The sequence below is a fragment of the Zootoca vivipara genome, chromosome 3, assembly GCF_965207765.1.
Source record: "Zootoca vivipara chromosome 3, rZooViv2.hap1.1, whole genome shotgun sequence".
NCBI classification, from domain to species: Eukaryota; Metazoa; Chordata; class Lepidosauria; order Squamata; family Lacertidae; genus Zootoca; species Zootoca vivipara.
The window spans coordinates 95,164,856-95,184,534 of NC_142586.1; the positions used below are offsets into that span (position 1 = coordinate 95,164,856).

Sequence of the window (19,679 nt, forward strand, 5' to 3'; positions counted from 1 at the left end):
TTTTGAAAGTTGCATTTCCAAATTAAAACGCAGTTTTCAGACCCACTTCACTTCCCGGCCCTCCCACATCCACTCCAACCTGGCCTATCCACATCCCCCAACATATGTTTTTGCTCCTTAAACCTTGAGCAAGCAAGCTTCTCCCCCCCCCTTGCACCCCAACCCTCGCAGCGCATACATCTGCAGGCCCTTATGTGTGAGGCACGGCCCCCGACTCCCCCCAACCCAAACCCCATAGCCCTTGCCTTAAATTCCCCTCGAATCCCCGCCTCCTCTTTGCCCATCTTTCCCCGCGCCCCGTTAGGCACGAGCATGCACACGAGTCATGTACCCGTGTTCGTCGTGCCCGCTGCCCGCTTCGAGCCCTTCCACGCGACATTTTCCAAGCCAGGGGTCGCTTGTTAATGACAATGTAAGAGGTGGGGGGAGAGAGAAGGGCGGTGTGGGGTCTTGCATCCATCCAATCCAGCAGCTTTCTCGCTTTGCTCAAGCTCAGTAAGAGGAGGAGGCAAGAGGAAGTGTGTGGGGTGGGCACCTATTGTCCCTCCTTTTGCATATATATATATATATATATATACTGTATATATGTGCAAACATATAGCAGCATATACATATAGGGCTGCTATTTATAATACTGCATTTCCCCCTTCTGAGTGAGAGAGAGAGAAGGGGAACCCCCCACCCCGACCTAGGAGCCTTCCCCCTACTTTCCCCTCCGAGGGAAGGGCGACGCCGAGCGCGTTTCCCTTCCGGGCGCGGGGCGGGGGTCGAGCGAAGGAGGCGGCCTGCCGAGGCCCTGCCCGCCGCCGGGGGGATTCTCGGCTCGGCCGCCTGAGCCTGCCAGCTTTCCGAGGCTCGTTAGAGGGAGCTGTCGGCCGGAGGGAGCGGCGCTTGCTGCAGTGAGGGGCCCGCTCCTGCCTCGCTCGCTGCCACCAGCACCGCCTCCTCCTCGGGAGCCGGAAAGGGAGCGAGCGAGAGGGATCCTTCCGAGCGCCAAGAGGCGAAGAGGCGGCGGCGACGGGCTGTCGCGGCGGAGCCTCTTCCCGGCACGAGAGGTGGGCGAGGGCTGGCCGGGCCCTGCGGCGGCTGCCGGGCCGCCGCTATGCATCCCGCGAGCTCCTGGGAGCCGGCCTGGGGAAGGCAGCCGGCCGGCCGGAGGTACGGAAACACCCCCGCGTCCGTCCTCGCTTACCCGAGAATAAATGGGGCGCTGGTTGGGGGGTGGCGGGAAAAGGGAAAGCAGAAGCGAGCGGCGCACGCATGTGTGTGCGTGGGGGGGGGGTCGCCGTTCATTCGCCTACTGGGGCTTTGGAGAGGCAGTTTCCCCCGGAGGAGAAGCGGAGGACGGGTTCCCGCGCCCCTTGGCGCCCTTGAGAGGGTCCCCACTCCACAGCCACCGCGCGGGCCGAGAGGAGGCTCCCGGTGGCGCTTTCCCGGGATCCTTCCTCTTCTAGGGGAGGAGAAGGGTCTCCCCCTGTCGCCCTTGAGATGGATTCCCCCCTCAGGCTGAAAGGGTATGGGGTCTTCCTGCCCCCTTCCTCGCTGCTGCTTTTCTACGCCCATTTTGGGAGAGGGGGGTGAACATACCACCTCCTCGGGCAGATTAAATACGGACATTCGTCCCTATGAATTCGGATTGAGGGGGCGGCGGGGGCCCGTCACCCCAATAGTGCCCTTGAGAGACCAGCCCTCTCTAGGCTGGCTTCTCACGAGGAGGTGTCCTTAAGATCCTTCTCTTTCCCGACAACCGGGAAACTCGCCCCACTGACGCCACGGAGTGCATGGCGGTGGTAGTCATTGCCCTATGGATGCTCTTTTGGAAAGTCCCCTTATTTCGGGTGCCCTTGAGACAATTCCCCGCATGGTGGCGGGGAGAGAAGGGAATGGGCAGTTTCAGGCTCTGGAAAAGGTCACTTCCCAAAACCGATAACTCAAGGCGGGAGTACAAGGGAAGGACAGGACTTCTTCTCGGGGGCAGCCTGACCTCATCCCAGCTTCTTTTCGTTTATGGTGGGAAGACTGAGAGCCCACCTTACTGAGGAGCAGAATGGCACCGTTTCTGCCCTTGAGAGGACCTTCCATCCCGAGGACCCCCCCCCCCGCCCCTTTTCCCAGTGGGTGAATAGTCGACATGTGGGTCATGCCTGGTGCTCTGATCAGAGCCTGGATGTTCCCCAGCATTGCCCGGCATCTGCCTCTTGTCGCCCTTGCGACAACCTATGGGATAGGTTGAGGTTGGGCAGCGGATTAATAATAATAATAACAATAACAACAATAACAACAACAACAATAATCGAAGCTTTCCGGCGTGCAGCTTCAAGACTCCTTCCGAGAGCTGCCGAGCCCCTCCCCTCTGTGGGGCGCATGCAGGAAGAGCACCGCGGAGTTCTTCCTTCTTCTCCATATTTGAATGGGGCGCAGAGGCGTCCCTTTTCCCCGGCTTTTCAGAGGGTGCCCCCCACCTGTAGGAGCAGAAAGGTAACGGGGCGGGGAGTTCCCGAGACCTCCTCTATCCTCTCCTTCCTCGCAGCGCCTCTGTACCCCAACAGGTGTCGCGCATGCTTCCTCTTCGTCCTCCGCCCTCTTGCCCTGCCCTCTTGCACCCCACCCACCTCGGTGGGAGATGCGGGGGGCACCCACCCAGCCACCCGCGGGGCTGCTGGCCGACAAGCTTAGCCTAGGAGAGCCGGGCGCGATAGGCCCTGAAAGCCGAGACTGGAGGAGGAGGCGGCGGCGGCGGATTTAGCCGCAACCCCGGGACAAATCCTCTTGCCGGCGACCTCCCTCGCCGGGCTGGCAGCCCCCGGCGTTGGCGCCGCTTCTCTCTTCCCTCTCCCGTTCGCTCGCTCACTCCGCGCCTTTCTTCCCCTCACCGCACTCAGGGAGCTGCAGACGGAATAGGGAGCCGGCTCCCAGCCCGTTACTTTGGGGCCAGGCCAGCCACCTCCGTGTCCATGAGCCCGCCGCCCTCCTGTCAGAGCTGCCGCCGCCGCCGCCTCCTTCACCAGCAGCCGCTGCCAACTAGGGCGCACATTGCTGCCGCCGCCGGGCCCAGTTTGCTCGGCCCTGCCATCTCCTTCCCTCTGCGCAGCAGAAGGTGAGTGATGATCCGCGGAGTCCCGTTGGTTCGCTTGGCATTGTGGTTGCTCACTATCCCTTTCCTGCCTTCCACAGGCTGCTGGCGTGTTCCCCCCACCACTTCCTACTCCTCTTTAGTCTCCTCTCTCTCTCTCTCTCTCTCTCTCTCTCTCTCCCTCTCCCTCTCCCTCTCCCTCTCCCTCTCCCTCTCCCTCTCCCTCTCCTCCCCATTCCTGCTTTCCATTTCCAGCCTGGGATTCTCTGCCACCTCTGCCCTTCCCTCTCCTATTTATCTCTGCTTTTACCTACTGACTGCCCCCTAATATGTTTGGGTGTCCACTCTTTACTGACTAACTTGAAGGCTAGAGAGGCCATTTCAGGTATTCTAATGTCTGGCTTCAATGCTTATTGGTTGTAACTGCTAAAAGGTCCTCTCAATGCAGCTGGTGGTTGCCTGTTTTCCCCTCAGCTACCTCCCCTTGTCACCCTGCTTTTAGTGTAACCCATAATAATTTTCCACTTTGTTTGTTGAAGGGGGGGCAGACAAATGGGCTGCCCCTTAGTGTACAGTTACTGCATTTGATTGTCTTCTTGCAGCATGGAATGTACGAATGTGTGTTTCCTTTTCATCTGTGCAATAACTTTACAAGACTGAATTATGATGATGTAGTCCATTTGCAGTTTATTTATGTGATTATACTCATGTGTGTCTGTAAAAACAAAGTGAAATCCTAGGTCCCCGGGGAAGGGTTTTGTGAGATTTCTTTACAACCTCCGCAAACATAGTTTAACAACTAATACAAGTGATCCTTTTGTAGCGTGGTAGATTTTTGTGTGTCAGTTTTTAAAAGTAAGCTTGGATATATGTATTCTGTGCGGTAGACCCAAGTAAAAATCCTCAGCTCCTTATCAGGATGGAAAGATAGTTGTGACTCAATAGATGATGTGTGTGCAAACAGGCCAATTAGTGGGGGAAATCTTTGCTATGGTGACTCAATGCATACAAAGCACATAACTGTTTCTTTGAAATAAGGCCTTATTGGACATTGGTAAGCAGGAAGTTGTCTTCTTCGTGTTGAGTAATTTCTCTCTTTCTTATTCTGTAGGAAACGACTACAGACTCCCGTGTGAAGAGAATGGCTGTGACTTTAGAACAGGCCCGAAGGGCGGCCTATATATTTCTGAAAGCACTCTTAAGATTTGGCTTCATGGTTGCCAATAACCTTGTCGCTATTCCGTCCTACATTCTGTATTTAATAGTACTGCAACCTCTCCGATTGTTGGATAGTAAACGGTTCTGGTATATTGAAGGAGTATTATTTAAATGGCTTTTAGCTATGGTGGCTTCCTGGGGCTGGTGTGCAGGATATACAGGTAAGAACAACTTACTACTTGAAATTGATTATGCATGTATACAGAAGTAAACCTATATGTGGATGTCTCCTAAATTCTTTTTAAGTATTAATAGAGATGTATATTCAGTGCTTGCCGAATAGTAGAATTATGGCTTAAAGCAGTGTTTCCCAACCAGTGTGCCTCCAGATGTTTTGGGACTACAACTCCCACCATTCCTGACCACTGGTCTTGCTAGCTAGGGATGATGGGAGTTGTAGTCCCAAAACATCTGGAGGCACACTGGTTGGGAAACACTGGCTTAAAGGCACACTTAGCCAAAGGGAGGAGGGGTGGGACAGGTTGACTTCTCTGGGGAAGGAGGAAGCCCTTTTGAAATCGGTGAGATTTGTTGCAAAGTAAATACAAACATAATATATACTTATAAGGCTTCCAGAATAGTAGGACACTTCATGCCCTTCTATGGGATCTATATCGGTGAGAACTCCATCATCAGGTGTGGTAGGTGCATTTTGCCCCCAATTCAAAACAGCAGTACTTTGCTGTTTTCCATATGGCTTAATAGTAAACGTTCACAGGTTTTATTCTTCCTGAGCTCTATCCCAGATTGTGTCTTGTGATTGTGATAAAGTGTGACAGAATATTGGGAACTGGCTTTTTTATGTGCATGAATTATATGTGCACATGTGAGTGAATGATACCGGTATTAAATGTCCAAACTGGAAAACATGGGCATTCAGTTATGAATGCTGACAGCTCTAGATACATTTCGTGAATACTAATGTACATATTTCTTTGACTCTTACCATTTACCATATTTTGGACAATCAAAATGTGTGGATATGCCAGTGAACAACAATCACTTGTCTGCGTTTGTAAAAGGGGAAATAATATTATTTATTATTTATATATATTATAAATAGTTTGACTAGACAGGTTTGCTTTTTCTGAAATTCTTAATAAGTGACTTCCATTTTACTAATGGCTTCCTGAACTATAGAGATGCATGAGGACTGTTCTTGGCTTGCTTTTGTTTGTTAGAACAGTGTGTAATAGTAGCTTTTGGATATTGATATGCTCACAGTTTGAAAAAAGAGGTAGATAACTCAGTATCTACAGAAAGTCCCATGCCGCTATGCTGCAAAATGTTCTCTTATCTACTGATATATATTTTTTTCCTTTTTGTAGAGCTTAGACATGATCATATTGCCTCCTAGCAGTAACAGAAACTAATACTAAAAAAATTCCTTCCAGTAGCACCTTAGAGACCAACTAAGTTTGTCATAGGTACGAGCTTTCGTGTGCATGCACACTTCTTCAGATACACTGAAACAGAAGTCACAGAAGTGTATCTAAAGAAGTGTGCATGCACACGAAAGCTCATACCTATGACAAACTTAGATGGTCTCTAAGGTGCTACTGGAAGGAATTTTTCTATTTTTTGTTTCGACTACGTCAGACCAACATGGCTACTTACCTGTAACTAGAAACTAATACTGTAGGACTTTTAAAGAACCTGAGTTAATTGCAGGCAACAACTGCTTTAGGCGCATCTGAATAATAATAATAATAATAATTTATTATTTGTACCCTGCCCATTTGGCTGGATTTCCCCAGCCACTCTGGGCGGCTTCCAACAAAGATTAAAATACATTAAAATGTCACACATTAAAAACTTCCCTAAACAGGGCTCCCTTCAGATGTTTTCTAAATGTCAGGTAGTTGTTTATCTCTTTGACATCTGATGGGAGGGCGTTCCACTACCAAGAAGGCACTCTGCCTGGTTCCCTGTAGCTTTGCTTCTCACAGTGAGGTAACCGCCAGAAGGCCCTCGGCGCTGGACCTCAGTGTCCGGGCAGAACAATGGGGGGTGGAGACGCTCCTTCAGGTATACTGACATGCGAACGATCATATATGATGCTGAACCCAGAAGTGACCCCCCCCCAAAATGTCATAAAGACATTACAAAAAGGGAAGGGGTAGGCCTCCACTGATGTGTTTGGTGTCCAGAGCATAAACCCCATGCGAAAAGAGGATTGTCTTTATGTTTATTTGGGGGGGGGGTGTCCAGTAGTTCCTAGTCAGTATATTTTAATTAGAGTCCTTGTCAGTATACTTCCTCACTTCTCTGCAAAGTAGACTTCAAGAACAGCTGTTCTTTTTAATAATATGCCATGGTCTACTCTATCATGGGCTTTTCTGAGTAAAACTTTAAAAAAAACCCAGATGCTTTTAGTTATCCAGTGATTCCAGCTCTTGTTCATATTATAGAATGTTCTCACTAAAGTTTTAATTGGCCTATACAGAAATGTGAATGTGATTGCGGTGCAAGTTTGTATTTTTGTTAGTCTTCTGTCATTCACGAGCAACATTCACAAAAGCCACAAATAGCTGGAGTGTGGCTCAGGGGTGCTTTTAAGGCCCCTACGTTGGAAAGCATCCCACATCTTTGGGGCTTCTTGAGTATCGCAGTGCTTCAGAAGTGCTCTCCCCGTTATAGAGGTTATTCAGATACTCTGTTCCTGCTGTAGATTTTAAAGGTGTCTATTCAGAAACAGTCTACATAGTATTCACAGTGGAAAGGTTCCATCTGAGGCCTTCACACACACATTGAAGAAAAATTATTCCAGCAAAGAAAGAGGATTTTGATGCTGTACTGTGTTAGGTATGTGAAGTTTACTGTAAAAATGATGAGGTTAAAGACCCCGGTTATCATCCTGAGGGTGTAATATGACAATTTTAGTTAAAATTCAGGCCAATTGTTCTATGATATTAGATGATGTTAGTGGTTCTGAAAGGCTTTTTTGTTTTTAGTCCATTTCTTCTGAAGGTTTTTTCTTCTGCCTGTTGTGTGAAAGGCATTATTGGCATGAGGTATATTCATAATCTGCCATTGAAATTATGACAGACCTATTAGCTCTTTTTTCCTTTACAAACTTAAAAATTGTATAGGTTGGTTTAGGATTCATAAATGGTCCTTGTTAGCATATCACGCTAATAATGTACATCATGACTTAACCACTTTGCTCCTGCAGTTGTTCTGCTGATTTAAACCATGGTTTGGCTTAGCATGTCACCCATACCTGAGCTCAAGGTTTAGTGCTCTCTAGACAAACCACAAGCTGTAAACCATAGGACAAACTTTGATTACAGCTCCTTACAAGCATGGGTCCAGACAACACATTATTCCAACCATGGCTATAGCAGCAGAATGACCAGAGGAGAAGAAAAGTACCGTAGTTGTAATCATCTCTTTGGGAGCCCACATGTTGTTCATTCACACTAATGTTTTGGCTCATGCAAACTATACCATTGTCAACAAAGTGGTGATATCCTTCTGTTTATGCTATACATGAAGAAATTAGTTGAGCATATGAAATTGTAGGAGCCAGTGCAATTTTTCCTGCAGATGTTTGTGTTAAGAAAGGAGAAGTACGTTTCTTATTCCCTGTTTCCCTCCCCTCCCCAAATATCATAACCTCAGGCATTCCATATATACCTATAATACTTGTGAATATGTACTTTAAAGACTTGATGTGCTCCTTAATGTTTAGAGGTAAGTGCCAATGCTTATTTGCATAAGATCACATATTCAGGAAGATTTAGAAAGTGGCCCTAAAAAAGAAAAACTTTCAGTTCTTTCTTTACATTTTTACCATGTGCTTTACAGTTATGTCATCTGTTAGCATTTGCTCAAGCATTTGTCTTTAACTCAGCAGGTGTCAACATTTATTTGCATTCTTGTGCTAAAACAGAGTGGAACTGTGATGCAGAGTTCAGATGACTGCTTCTTCGCCTAAATTTTCTATTTATGGTGACAAATTGGTTTTGCCACATGTGTAGAAAAAGCCCCAGAAATAGTTTTGTGGCCTAGTAATTAGCTGGCTTGTCTACTATTATAAGAGTAAAAAGGTAAAGGGGCCCCTGACCATTAGGTCCAGTCGTGACCGTCTCTGGGGTTGCGGCGCTCATCTCGCGTTATTGGCCGAGGGAGCTGGCGTACAGCTTCCAGGTCATGTGGCCAGCATGACAAAGCCGCTTCTGGCGAACCAGAGCAGCACACGGAAACGCCGTTTACCTTCCCACCGGAGCGGTACCTATTTACCTACTTGCACTTTGACATGCTTTCGAACTGCTAGGTTGGCAGAAGCAGGGACAGAACAACAGGAGCTCCCCCCGTTGCGGGGATTTGAACCACTGACCTTCTGATCGGCGAGCCCTAGGCTCTGTGGTTTAACTCGCAGTGCCACAATTTATGCTTGGTTATATATTTCTGCTTTCAAGCTGTTTCTAAACGTGTGCTCTTCAATGACACTCAAAAGAAAACACAAATTTCTTGTTAACAAATTGTTCTTTGTTTTCTGTTTTCAATATAAGGCTTCAATATTAAGGCCAAACTAGGCATGACACCCTTCACGAATAAACTGAAGGGTGGGTGTGTCTATTTTTTTTTTAACACCAAAAGAGGTGCACATGTGAGGAAAGCTGAACAGGTTCTCAGTATTGTCATAGACATTTTTAATTTGTCCTTGGTTACTTCTGGTGTTGGAGTTGGGTTTAGAGATAAAGGAATTTGGGCAACAGACTACATAAGAGTAAGGTAGGATGAAGTTCAACTGAGACTTCTTATTTTCTGTGACCAGTTCCTGGGAAGGGTCTTCCCAGAAAACTATATATATCAAAACTAACTATACTCTTTGCTTTGAGCGATTCTTAGTACTAAGTGGATGAAATCATAATAGGAATGGTATTATCGCATGTCCTCATCTACACATCACTGATTATTCATGAACAGGTCACAGGTGGAACCATATTGTCTGGATCTTTAACCCAAGAGTCATGGTGGGCCATGGAAAATTGAGTCTCTAATTAAAGGAATTGGTGATGAGATCAAGACTGAGAGATATAAAATGTCTATGTACCTGGTTTATTACAAGAAAGGGGAAAAGTTCACTGAATAAGAAAGGCATCATTTAGATTGGGTGGCAACTATGTGGTTAAATCTATAGAGAACAGAAGAGATTGGGGCAGATAGAATGAGAAGAAGGGATGTGCCGATGCTGAGAGAAGTTGGAAAAAGACACACCAAATAAAGGAAGGGTGACTGGTGCCACGAAGATACAAAGGGATTCCTGTTTGAATAAGAAGGAGGAATTAGGAGGTAAATAACAGTTCATTTGGTGACAGAATTTGCTTGAGAGTTTCAAAAGGGGAGAAAGAAAGTAGAATTAGAGAAGGAAAACCCAAGCATAGATACTGAGCCCATTCACCCGTCATAGGTAAAAGTAAAGGTACCCCTGACTGTTGGGTCCGGTTGCGGACGACTCGGGGGTTGCATGCTCATCTCGCTTTACATGCCCGAGGGAGCCGGCGTTTGTCCGCAGACAGCTTCCGGGTCATGTGGCCAGCATGACTATGCTGCTTCTGGCGAACCAGAGTGGCGCACGAAAACACTGTTTACCTTCCCGCCGGAGCGTTACCTTTTTATCTACTTGCACTTTGAAATGCTTTCGAACTGCTAGGTGGGCAGGAGCAGGGACTGAGCAACGGGAGCTCACCCCGTCGTGGGGATTCGAACCACTGTCCTTCTAATTGGCAAACCCTAGGCTCTGTGGTTTAGACCACAGCTCCACCCGTGTCCCTCATCATAGCAAGGCCTAAACTATGACTTACTATGAACAAGCAGCACACTAGTGCATGCCGTTGAATTGCTCCTGCTCTGTTCTACACTGCTGGGAGGTAGGACCAACAGAACTCAGTGTTGGCTTACTGTGAACTAGTGCTTTTGGTTTATTTCTCGCCAAACAAGCCGCAGTTGGTAAGCCAAGAGTGTTTTGATGTTTGTTGGGAGGTCACACAAGAACTTGGAGTTTTCTGTTGTCCATTAATAGGTCGTAATTTGTTCTCATTGCATCAGGTTACAGATAACTTTGTCTTTTGTGCATCCAAGAACCTGAGGCATAAAAGACCAGGCTGCTCTTTCCTCCCATATAATTAGAGGGTAACAAGTGGCTTGGCAAACAAAGCCTATCCTGGAGAGCCGCTCTTTCCAGCTAGAGAAGAGACTGAGAGACCAAAGTAGAAGTGTGGGGACAAAGTGGAAGTGAGTTCATAGACTCTGGTAACGTGATGTTCATGGGGAAAATAGTGCAAAGTTCAGTGCAGCATGCAACTATAGTTTATAATTTTACCTCTATCTGGTTGTGGAACAGGATTGACTGGGTTGTAGTAAAACACCCCAGAGTGAACTTTGTAATTGCCATGGAATAATGCAATATGAAAAACGTAATACAGTTGGATTTCTTTTTTTGGTCCTTGTTTCTGAGTGTTCAGTATATTTTCAAAACTGTCATGTGGGGTGGAAACGCTCCTTTTCTTCAATAGAATTATTTGATTCTCAGGATTTTAAAGAACTATTTAGGCAGTATAGCTAGCACAAGTGCCTTGGGGAAACACGTTGACTGCCTCCGCTACTGAAGAGACCCATTATTGACATCATGCATAGAAGATGGAGCTCAAGAACTGTTAACATGGGGAGGGTGGTTTGACTATGCACACATGGTATACAGCAGGCACCCCCAAACTGCGGCCATCCAGATGTTTTGGCCTACAACTCCCATGATCCCTAGCTAACAGGACCAGTGGTCGGGGAAGAGGGGAATTGTAGTCCAAAACATCTGGAGGGCCGAAGTTTGGGGATGCCTGGTATACAGTTTTTCTTTCTGCAGTACTTTCTCTTCCTAGGCTGTACCTAGTTTCTGATAGATTAATTGTGGGTGGGAAATGACACAGCTGGAAAAATAATAAGCATGGCTTTCTTTTTGTCTATTTAAAACAATTCATAAAAGAAAGTGAATGTGTGTTACAGTTGTGGCCTATGCAAAAATATCTCGTGGTAACCTCTGACTTTTTTTAGCTTTTCACCCACATTTACCATACCTTATTCATATTGTGTAAGATGTGAGCCTTTGGGTTAGCTGGGAAAAAAGATGGGGAAATAAATTTGCCTATTTATTTATTACAGTGCTTTTCTTATTCGTATTTAAAGCTAGAATCTCAAAAATAAAAATTAGAATGTGTTGCAGTAAAATTACCGAAGAATAAATCATCAGAGGATTTTTCTTCCCTGTCTATGGGATTATAATATTAAAGGGAATTCACGTCTAACAAATGTGATTATGTAATTGTCACTTGACAAAGTGTTGAGTTCTAGAGTAGGTGGGCTGTGCAACTCGGAAGGCTACTTTGGTCCCTGCTGAAATTAAGAAACAGCTCAGGTCTCTCCAGCAGTTTCGGAGGGAGGTTACCATAGCAATCCATACATTGTATTTGCCTCCTAGATTTCTAAGGGAAACTCCTTATTCTTCTTTCAAACTTTGCTGGAGTTGTGGTGTAGGCAGGCTTCAGGTAGGCTTAGAGCCATGTAACCTATTCATTAGCAGAGAGGTGGCATATACACCTTTCATAAAGTTCTAGAGCTTTAATAGGTCTTAATGTATACAATTGTATTTTGATTATTTCCTTTGATTTCCTAATTGTAAACTGCTTTGGAATCTGTTAACAATAAGTGATCTATAAATGGACAAAATAGATAATTATGGGCTATGGAACCCTGGCAAAATTCTGAGAACAAACATTTGAAAGGGGTAGACATGAATCAGATGAAGCACTGGAAAATGGAAGTGGAGTTGGGAAATGCCTTCAGGAAGTGTCCCTGAATGGTTGGGGGTCACATGGGTGAGGACTGCATTTGTCTTTAGGCACATCCATTTTTGGTTATACTAGAGCAGGCATCCCCAAACTTTGGCCCTCCGGATGTTTTGGACTACAATTCCCATCATCCCTGACCTGTTAGCCAGGGATCATGGGAGTTGTAGTCCCAAAGCATCTGGAGGGCCAAGTTTGCCTATGTCTGTACTAGAGCCACCTCACGTTGAGGCTAAATAAAATGAACACCTGTTTTCTATGGAATATCTCATCTCCAAAGAGTAAGGGGTATACATACAGAGAAGGGTAAGTTTGCATTTGAACCATATTATCCACTGTGGGTGTGGTACATCTAATTTCATGTGTTGTCAAAGGGGACACTGTTGCTGGGATTGTAGAAAGGGTAATACACAACAAATCACAACTGAGGTATTTGGTTACAGCACACAGAAAACTCTTCGGCAACAAGTTGATTTCCAAGGAGGAATATCAGGATTTCAGCTATTGGTTTTGCTTTTTCTGGCAGGGACCTGCCACTTAAATTTGCTGGCATCCGCTTCAGTTTTTGTGTATGGATTATAGCCCAGGGGAGTTACACTTGAGTTGAATTGGTGAGAAGATAAAAAGGCTTCCACACAATGATAAGGATGATATTACTGCTATTCTGAAAGATTTTTAGCGCAGCATAATTTTGAAGGATTGTCCCTTCTTTCAGAAGCATCCAGTATCCTAGAGGTTGGGGTAGCTATATTTCAGAACATTGAAATTTCACATTCTTTCCTAGAATGGATACCACACTCAAGGCTGTGTGTGTGGCTGCCTTGAGTCACTAGGGGAAAAGGTGTGGGCAAGTTGTTGTCTCTCATCCTTAAATTTCCCCATTTGCAAAATAGGAATAATATTGAGCTTCTTTTTTAGAGTATTTTACCTTTTATATAAAAAACAAAACAAACAAACATGTTTAACCTGTGAGCTTCAGAATAGGGCAGAATAATAAAACAAAGAAATTGCTGTAGTTGAGGATGTGCATTACACAGAATCCGGAATGCACAACTTGCTTAATTGTTCTCTTCTCACCTGGATTGTAAGGGAACTGCATACCTGTGCCTGCTGTCTGCACCCAGATGTTTGACATCCAAAATGGCTTGGAAAAGAAACATTTATTTGTTAGGGCTGTTTCCCCCCATCCTCCCCGCTGTCACTTGACTTGCCCCCAGTGAGTCATACTGCTGAGTTTTGCTTAGAAGCCTGGGAGAAGAAAAAGGGAGGGAGGGAGGGAGGGAGGGAGAGATGGTTGGAATAGAAGGGAGTGAATTAGTTGGACATGTTTTCTCCTCTGTTTCTTCTTCCTCTTCTGCTGTCACTTGGCTCACCCAGGGCATGTGTGCACCCTATTTATTCCGGGGGGGGGGGGGGGGGCTAGCTGTGTACTCAAGAGAAAGATGAATGGCGACAGCACAAGCCTTAGGGAGTTCAAGTGACAACTGAGGAGGGTTGGAACAGAAGGAAATACGCAGGCCAAATTAACCCACTCCCTTTACCAGCCATGTCTACCTGTCTCCCCCAGGGTCAGTTGCAGGTTAAGAACACAAAGGATTAACTTTGTTTGACTAGATGATCTCTAGGCCCAAGCAGCTTTCTGTTTGTATCCAAAGGTGCTTTGTGCAAATAGGCACTTCTGCAATTCCACCAGTTTTCATCTATCTCGTTGGACATCATTCTAGATGAGGCATCTCCAAACTTCGGCCCTCCAGATGTTTTGGACTACAATTCCCATCATCCCTGACCACTGGTCCTGTTAGATAGGGATCATGGGAGTTGTAGGCCAAAACATCTGGAGGGCCGCAGTTTGGGGATGTCTGTTCTAGATGACCCTTGTCCTTCAAACAGACTTTCAGAGGCTTCAAGTGGGCTTCAGTAGAGCAGAGAGGTGGGAAAATCCTTTTGCATGTACAGAGGTCTGTTTTCACCTCTTTGGATCAAACCCTTCAGGTTGATGCCATGGATGCAAGATCAGTACAGATTAAACAGCATGTAATAATAATATAAAATCAAATAATTATCTAAATTGAATAGAATATAATGTATGTGAACTTGTATTACTTTGTGTTTGCTTGCTTGCTTGCTTGCTCAGTGGCCTAATCCAGATCTCCCTTCACACATAGAAGTGGAGGGTCTGGATCCATGAAGGGGCAGCTGTTAGTGACAGCTAGAAAGCAAAAGGGTTTCTAGCACAAGAAATCCCCACTTCCCCTTATCTTACTCTCACTGCTCTATACATCACCTTGAAACTCAGCCACAGTTCTCCCTTCTTCTGTTGGCTTACATTCCTAATGTCAAGCCTTCCCTTTCTGGCATTCTTTCCCTATCCTCAGCCACCACTTCATTCCTGGCTTTCCCCATAGCTGCCAAGTTCTCCCTTTTTTAAAGGGATATTCCCTTATGCTGAATAGGCTTCCTCGTGAGAAAAGGGTAAACTTGGCAGCTATGCTTTCCCTCCTACCATACCTATGGGAGTGGATGTTGTAGATTATTACTTGGGTTGCGATGTTGATAGCATTTTTCAAAAACTGATCGCAAATATTAAGCTCAATTTAGGTTATGTGAGGCAGGTTGCTACAAGATGCGTATTGGAATGCATGTCGTGTTAAAAGCAATGCAGCGTGAATAGGCAGCTTTCTCTCTTAGATGCATGGATGGTTATTCATCCAGTGTACACTACAGTTTTCAATCTAAGTGATGTATGCATGAAAGCCTGCTTCTGCGTGCAGATTGGGGTTTTTTTTTAAGCTAGAGCAGAACAGAAATCCAGAAAAGCATGGAGTCATAGCTGGCAGTCCTACTGTTGTTCTGCCTTGCTGCAGCTACAATACACCATGCCTGCCACAGGAAATGTAAGTGCAATGGTTCTAATGGATTTTATGGGCACCAATTTAAAACCACAGCTTTTATAGACAGTTGGCAATAACTAAATTATGACTTGTTTGATTCTGTCGGGGTGCGTCCAGACTGGCAGATTTTTAGGGTTCTCTTGCACAAACTGCATCTGTATTGTTTTTATGTCTGTCTTGCAGGGGAATCCAATTAAATCTGTACTAAACAAAATGATGCGAGCGAATTCATACTGTGATACCAATTAAGCTGTGCTTTCTATAGTCCTGTGGTTAGATGAGCATTTCTTACTGGAAGCAAAGTGTTCTACTGTTGCCACTTCTTGCACTATTATATGAATAAACAAGAAGTACTTCAGTTATGACAAGGATTATGATTTTTACCTTGTCAGGCAATTGGGACCAAACGATTTCTCATGTTATTAATAATGGATTTATTCAGTGCTATTTTTCTAGAGAAAAGAGGTGCCGGAATTCACCGTGAACACCTCCCTCGCTCTCTTATAATGGCAATGGCGCCTACCTGAGAGGTGCCGGAACTGAGTTCTGGCTGAAAAATTGTAATTCAGCATGCTTTTTGGGATGAGAAGTATGCGAGAATGGAGACTAGAAACAACTGAAGGGACTTTTGCTTAAATGACACGAAAGAAGAAAATGTGCAAATCTTTTTATTATTTGCCTCTATGAGTAAAACATACCAGGGCGTTCTTCGTGAGGAGACTCTATGAAGCATATATCTCGTACACTCTTATCAGAATAATATGGACTGATAAAGTGCAGCCTTACTTAGCAAGCAGGATCACAGGACAGGATGGGTGTAGCAGAAATGTACTTGTAAAATTGTATGTTTTGATTGTAGTTTTTTTTAAATTCTATTGAATTCCATAGAACTTAATAATAATAAAATTTTATTTATACCCCGCCCTTCCCGGTTTAAAAATCGGGCTCAGGGCCGCTAACAGCAAATATAAAACATTGATTAAAATGCGACTTAAAAACAGTATAAAACAGCATAAAACACAACATAAAACACTGCATTAATATCAGTAAAATTCAAAAATTCAGGGGGCATTGGAGGGGGGAAAGGAATGAGGAATAACTTAGGTTTTCAGTTTATTAACATTTCTGTGAAAATGGAACAGTTGACCACAAGCAGTAGAATATTATACAGCCTCAGGCTCTACCACAGCACATTACAGAAGGCAGAAAAATATTGTAAGTGGTCTGCCAAGAACCTCAGCATTTTAGTGAGTGGTGGAGAGTTTTGATCCCACTGCTATAAGGTATTGTATGTCATCTAGTCATAACTATTTTGCTCAGATTAGCAAATAATGAAAACATATTGCAGTGGTTCTAAATACATGCTCAAGGCTTAGTTTAGATGATGCCTTTCTCTTTTAGGCTCATCGGATCATAAATCTCTTTCACTGTTTCATTTTACAGGAGAATTGCATTTTAAAGAATAAAATAGCGACACCAAATGTGTTTACCATTATCTATTACGAACTCAGATTTTAATTTCCTCACCTGAAAGTGCTTACATTACAATTTGCTTATATACCAGTAATTAGTGAACTGTAACTATTAAAACCAATACAGGTTTTGATTTCCCAAATATAATTATACCTCAGTGATTTGTTGAGGCTTGAAGATCTTACATATGTGAAGGCATTCTCTTGCTACAATGTATATTCATAAAAATAACATTTGGTTGAAATCAGTATTGCAGATTATTATTATTATTATTATTATTATTATTATTATTATTTATTACATTTGCAGGCAATCACAGCAATTGAGGAATTTAAGCTTGACTTAATTTACTTCTAGATTAAGTATTCTACATCTGTGCCAGATTCCTTGTAGTGGTTATCGTAATTATTATTATTATTAATACTAGGTGTTGATGCCAATTAAGCTTAGATCTAGAGCTTGATCCTAAAGAAGCTTAAAATTTAGACAAAAGGTTTGTTGTTTGGATAGTTAGTGTGTTTGGATTTTCTATTCTGATATCCATTGTAAACTATTTCCATGATAGTAAAACTTGAAATCCCTATTTTTTGATCACTGCTACCATAACTAATTGCCGATATACCGTTTTGGTTTTTCAACTTTATTTCCATTATCCCTGGGACATTGAATGGTGGCGGCTTAACTTCTGAAGGTGGCTGTTTGGGTTTTATTTTATTTTTGCAGTACACCTGGCACATTTTGAGGATTATTTTGTTGTAGCAGTCTTCCAGCTATTAGACTTAGATAAAATAGATAAGTGTGGGATGTGGGTGGCACTGTGGTCTAAACCACTGAGCCTTGGGCTTGCTGATCAAAAGGTTGGTGGTTTGAATCCCTGCAACAGGGTGAGCTCCCACTGGTCGGTCCCTGTTCCTGTCAACCTAGCAGTTCGAAAGCACGCCAAAAAAAGTGCAAGTAGATAAAGGTAAACAGTGTTTCCGTGCGGCTTAGTCATGCTGGCCACATGACCCGGAAAACCTGCGGACAAACGCCGGCTCCTCGGCCTGTAAAGTGAGATGAGCGCTGCAACCCCAGAGTCGTTCTATCAGGGGTCCCTTTACCCTTTAAAATAGATAAAAGATACCTAACGCCTTTTAATATAGATATTTGTAATTTTCAGTTTATCCTTTTCCCCTGACTTCCAGGATTGAAGGTAATTTCATTTACAGTGGTGCCTCGGGTTACAAACACTTCAGGTTACAGACTCCACTAACCCGGAAGTAGTACCTCGGGTTAAGAATTTTACCTCAGGATGAGAACAGAAATCGCACGGCAGCAGCAGCAGGAGGCCCCATTAGCTAAAGTGGTACCTCGGGTTAAGAACGGTTTCAGGTTAAGAACGGACCTCTGGAACAAATTAAGTTCGTAACCAGAGGTACCACTGTACATTTTAAAAGCAAGCATAACGTTTTCAGGGGAGCTCTCACCAGGAAGACCTGGTCCTCAATAAATTTATTGAAATGCTGACATGGATCATTGTGTTTAGAATAAATTGCTTACTTCTGGAAAGGTCAGGGCTGAAATGTGCTGTGGAATTAGTTTTGTATTTTGCTGCCTTTTTATAATAGACTGAACTCCTCTGCTGTTCCTCAGTTTTGGTATGATGAGTACATGCCATGTGTTGAATGAAAACTGGAGCTATCTTGAGGCAGTTGTAGAAAGAACATGGTTTAGGCTTGGAAGCTTCTTTTATGCACTCACAATGTTAAAAAGTACATCTTGGATTTGAATGTTGAATGGGCTTACTTGATTTTATCTGGCGGTTCCCTTGTTGCGAGAAGCCAAGTTGCAGGGGACAAGGCAGAGGGCCTTCTCGGTGGTGGCGCCCGCCCTGTGGAACACCCTCCCATCAGATGTCAAAGAGAAAAACAACTATCAGACTTTTAGAAGACATCTGAAGGCAGCCCTGTTTAGGGAGGCTTTTTAATGTTTAATAGATTATTTTATTTTATTTTTCTGTTGGAAGCCGCCCAGATGGGCGGGGTATAAATAATAAATTGTTTATGTTGTTGTTGTTGTTGTTGTTGTTGTTATATCTCTTTGTTATTCTGATAGGTGGGTTATTTTAACGGTTACTGTATAAAAAAAGTTTTCTTCATCTTTGTTGTGGAAGTTGTCATCGCGTTCAGTGGTTTAGCTTTTTTTTTTTTAGTGCTTTGTTATTTTTCTTTTTATCTTCATCTCTTGACTATTGGATGAATGGTTTACATTATTGTGATCCGAACCTGTTATCTCCCCTTGCTTGTTCTCTTCATATTACATTGAGAAAAAGACATAATCTCTTCTAGGCTGCCTCTTAAGCCCTTGGATCACACTGCAGTACAGGGCAAATATTACTTAACAGTGTTACATTGCAAATCTGATAATAGCCCTGAATAATGACGGTCAGTAACCAAACTAGATGTGACAGTGGCAGAACCTTTTGTTTAAACCAGCTCTGAACCCTGCGCTTGCTACTTAAATCTCTATAGTGATGAGGTAAGCTTTGAGTGATGGGTTTAGTCCCCTTTCCTCTAAAAATTTAATCTGGTCTCTGCTTTATATGTGATTGAGGCAGGCTTGGTCTGTGGACCCACCATATATTTAAAGCACCTACCCCTCTGAATTCTGGGAACTGTAGTTTATTTCTCTCAGAACTGCGTTTCCCAGCACCTTCAACAAACTACGGTTCCCATCCCCCCCCGGGTGAAGGCATGCTTTAAATGTATGGTGTGGTTGCACTCTTAGACCAGGCATCCCCAAACTGCGGCCCTCCAGATGTTTTGGCCTACAACTCCCATGATCCCTAGCTAACAGGACCAGTGGTCAGGGATCATGGGAATTGTAGTCCAAAACATCTGGAGGGCCGAAGTTTGGGGATGCCTGTCTTAGACTGAAACAAATTTTGGTCTACTAACTGCAAATCAAGCAAAGTTCTGCACCCTGGAAAGCCATATCCTGCAAATTACATATTATGCACTTTTTGATGATTTGGTCTAACCAAATTCATCACACTATTTATCAATGAACAGAAATAGAAACAGCTTATTTGAGATACTGCCACCCACGCTAGGAGAGTTGATCTGTCCCATTTGCAAAGTAGAACATTAGGAGAGAGGAAGGCCTGCCTCAGGATAAGCCAACATGATGCTCTTCTGA

General features: G+C 44.2%; 1 protein-coding gene across 3 annotated transcripts in view; it reads left to right on the forward strand.

Annotated features, from left to right (window-relative positions):
- Nucleotides 1-809: 809 nt before the first annotated feature.
- Nucleotides 810-19,679, forward strand: part of LPGAT1 (lysophosphatidylglycerol acyltransferase 1) — a 54,277-nt gene continuing 35,407 nt past the window's right edge. Inside the window, exons 1-3 of one of the 3 annotated variants that reach the window (XM_035111280.3) lie at nt 851-1,158; nt 2,883-3,097; nt 4,185-4,452. In XM_035111280.3, coding sequence (XP_034967171.1) covers nt 4,215-4,452 — 238 coding nt within the window. In that variant the 5' untranslated portion in view covers nt 851-1,158; nt 2,883-3,097; nt 4,185-4,214. Of the gene's footprint in view, nt 1,159-2,238; nt 2,479-2,882; nt 3,098-4,184; nt 4,453-19,679 lie in introns of those variants that run through there. The other 2 variants (XM_035111279.3, XM_088666715.1) reach the window with 2 other exon arrangements.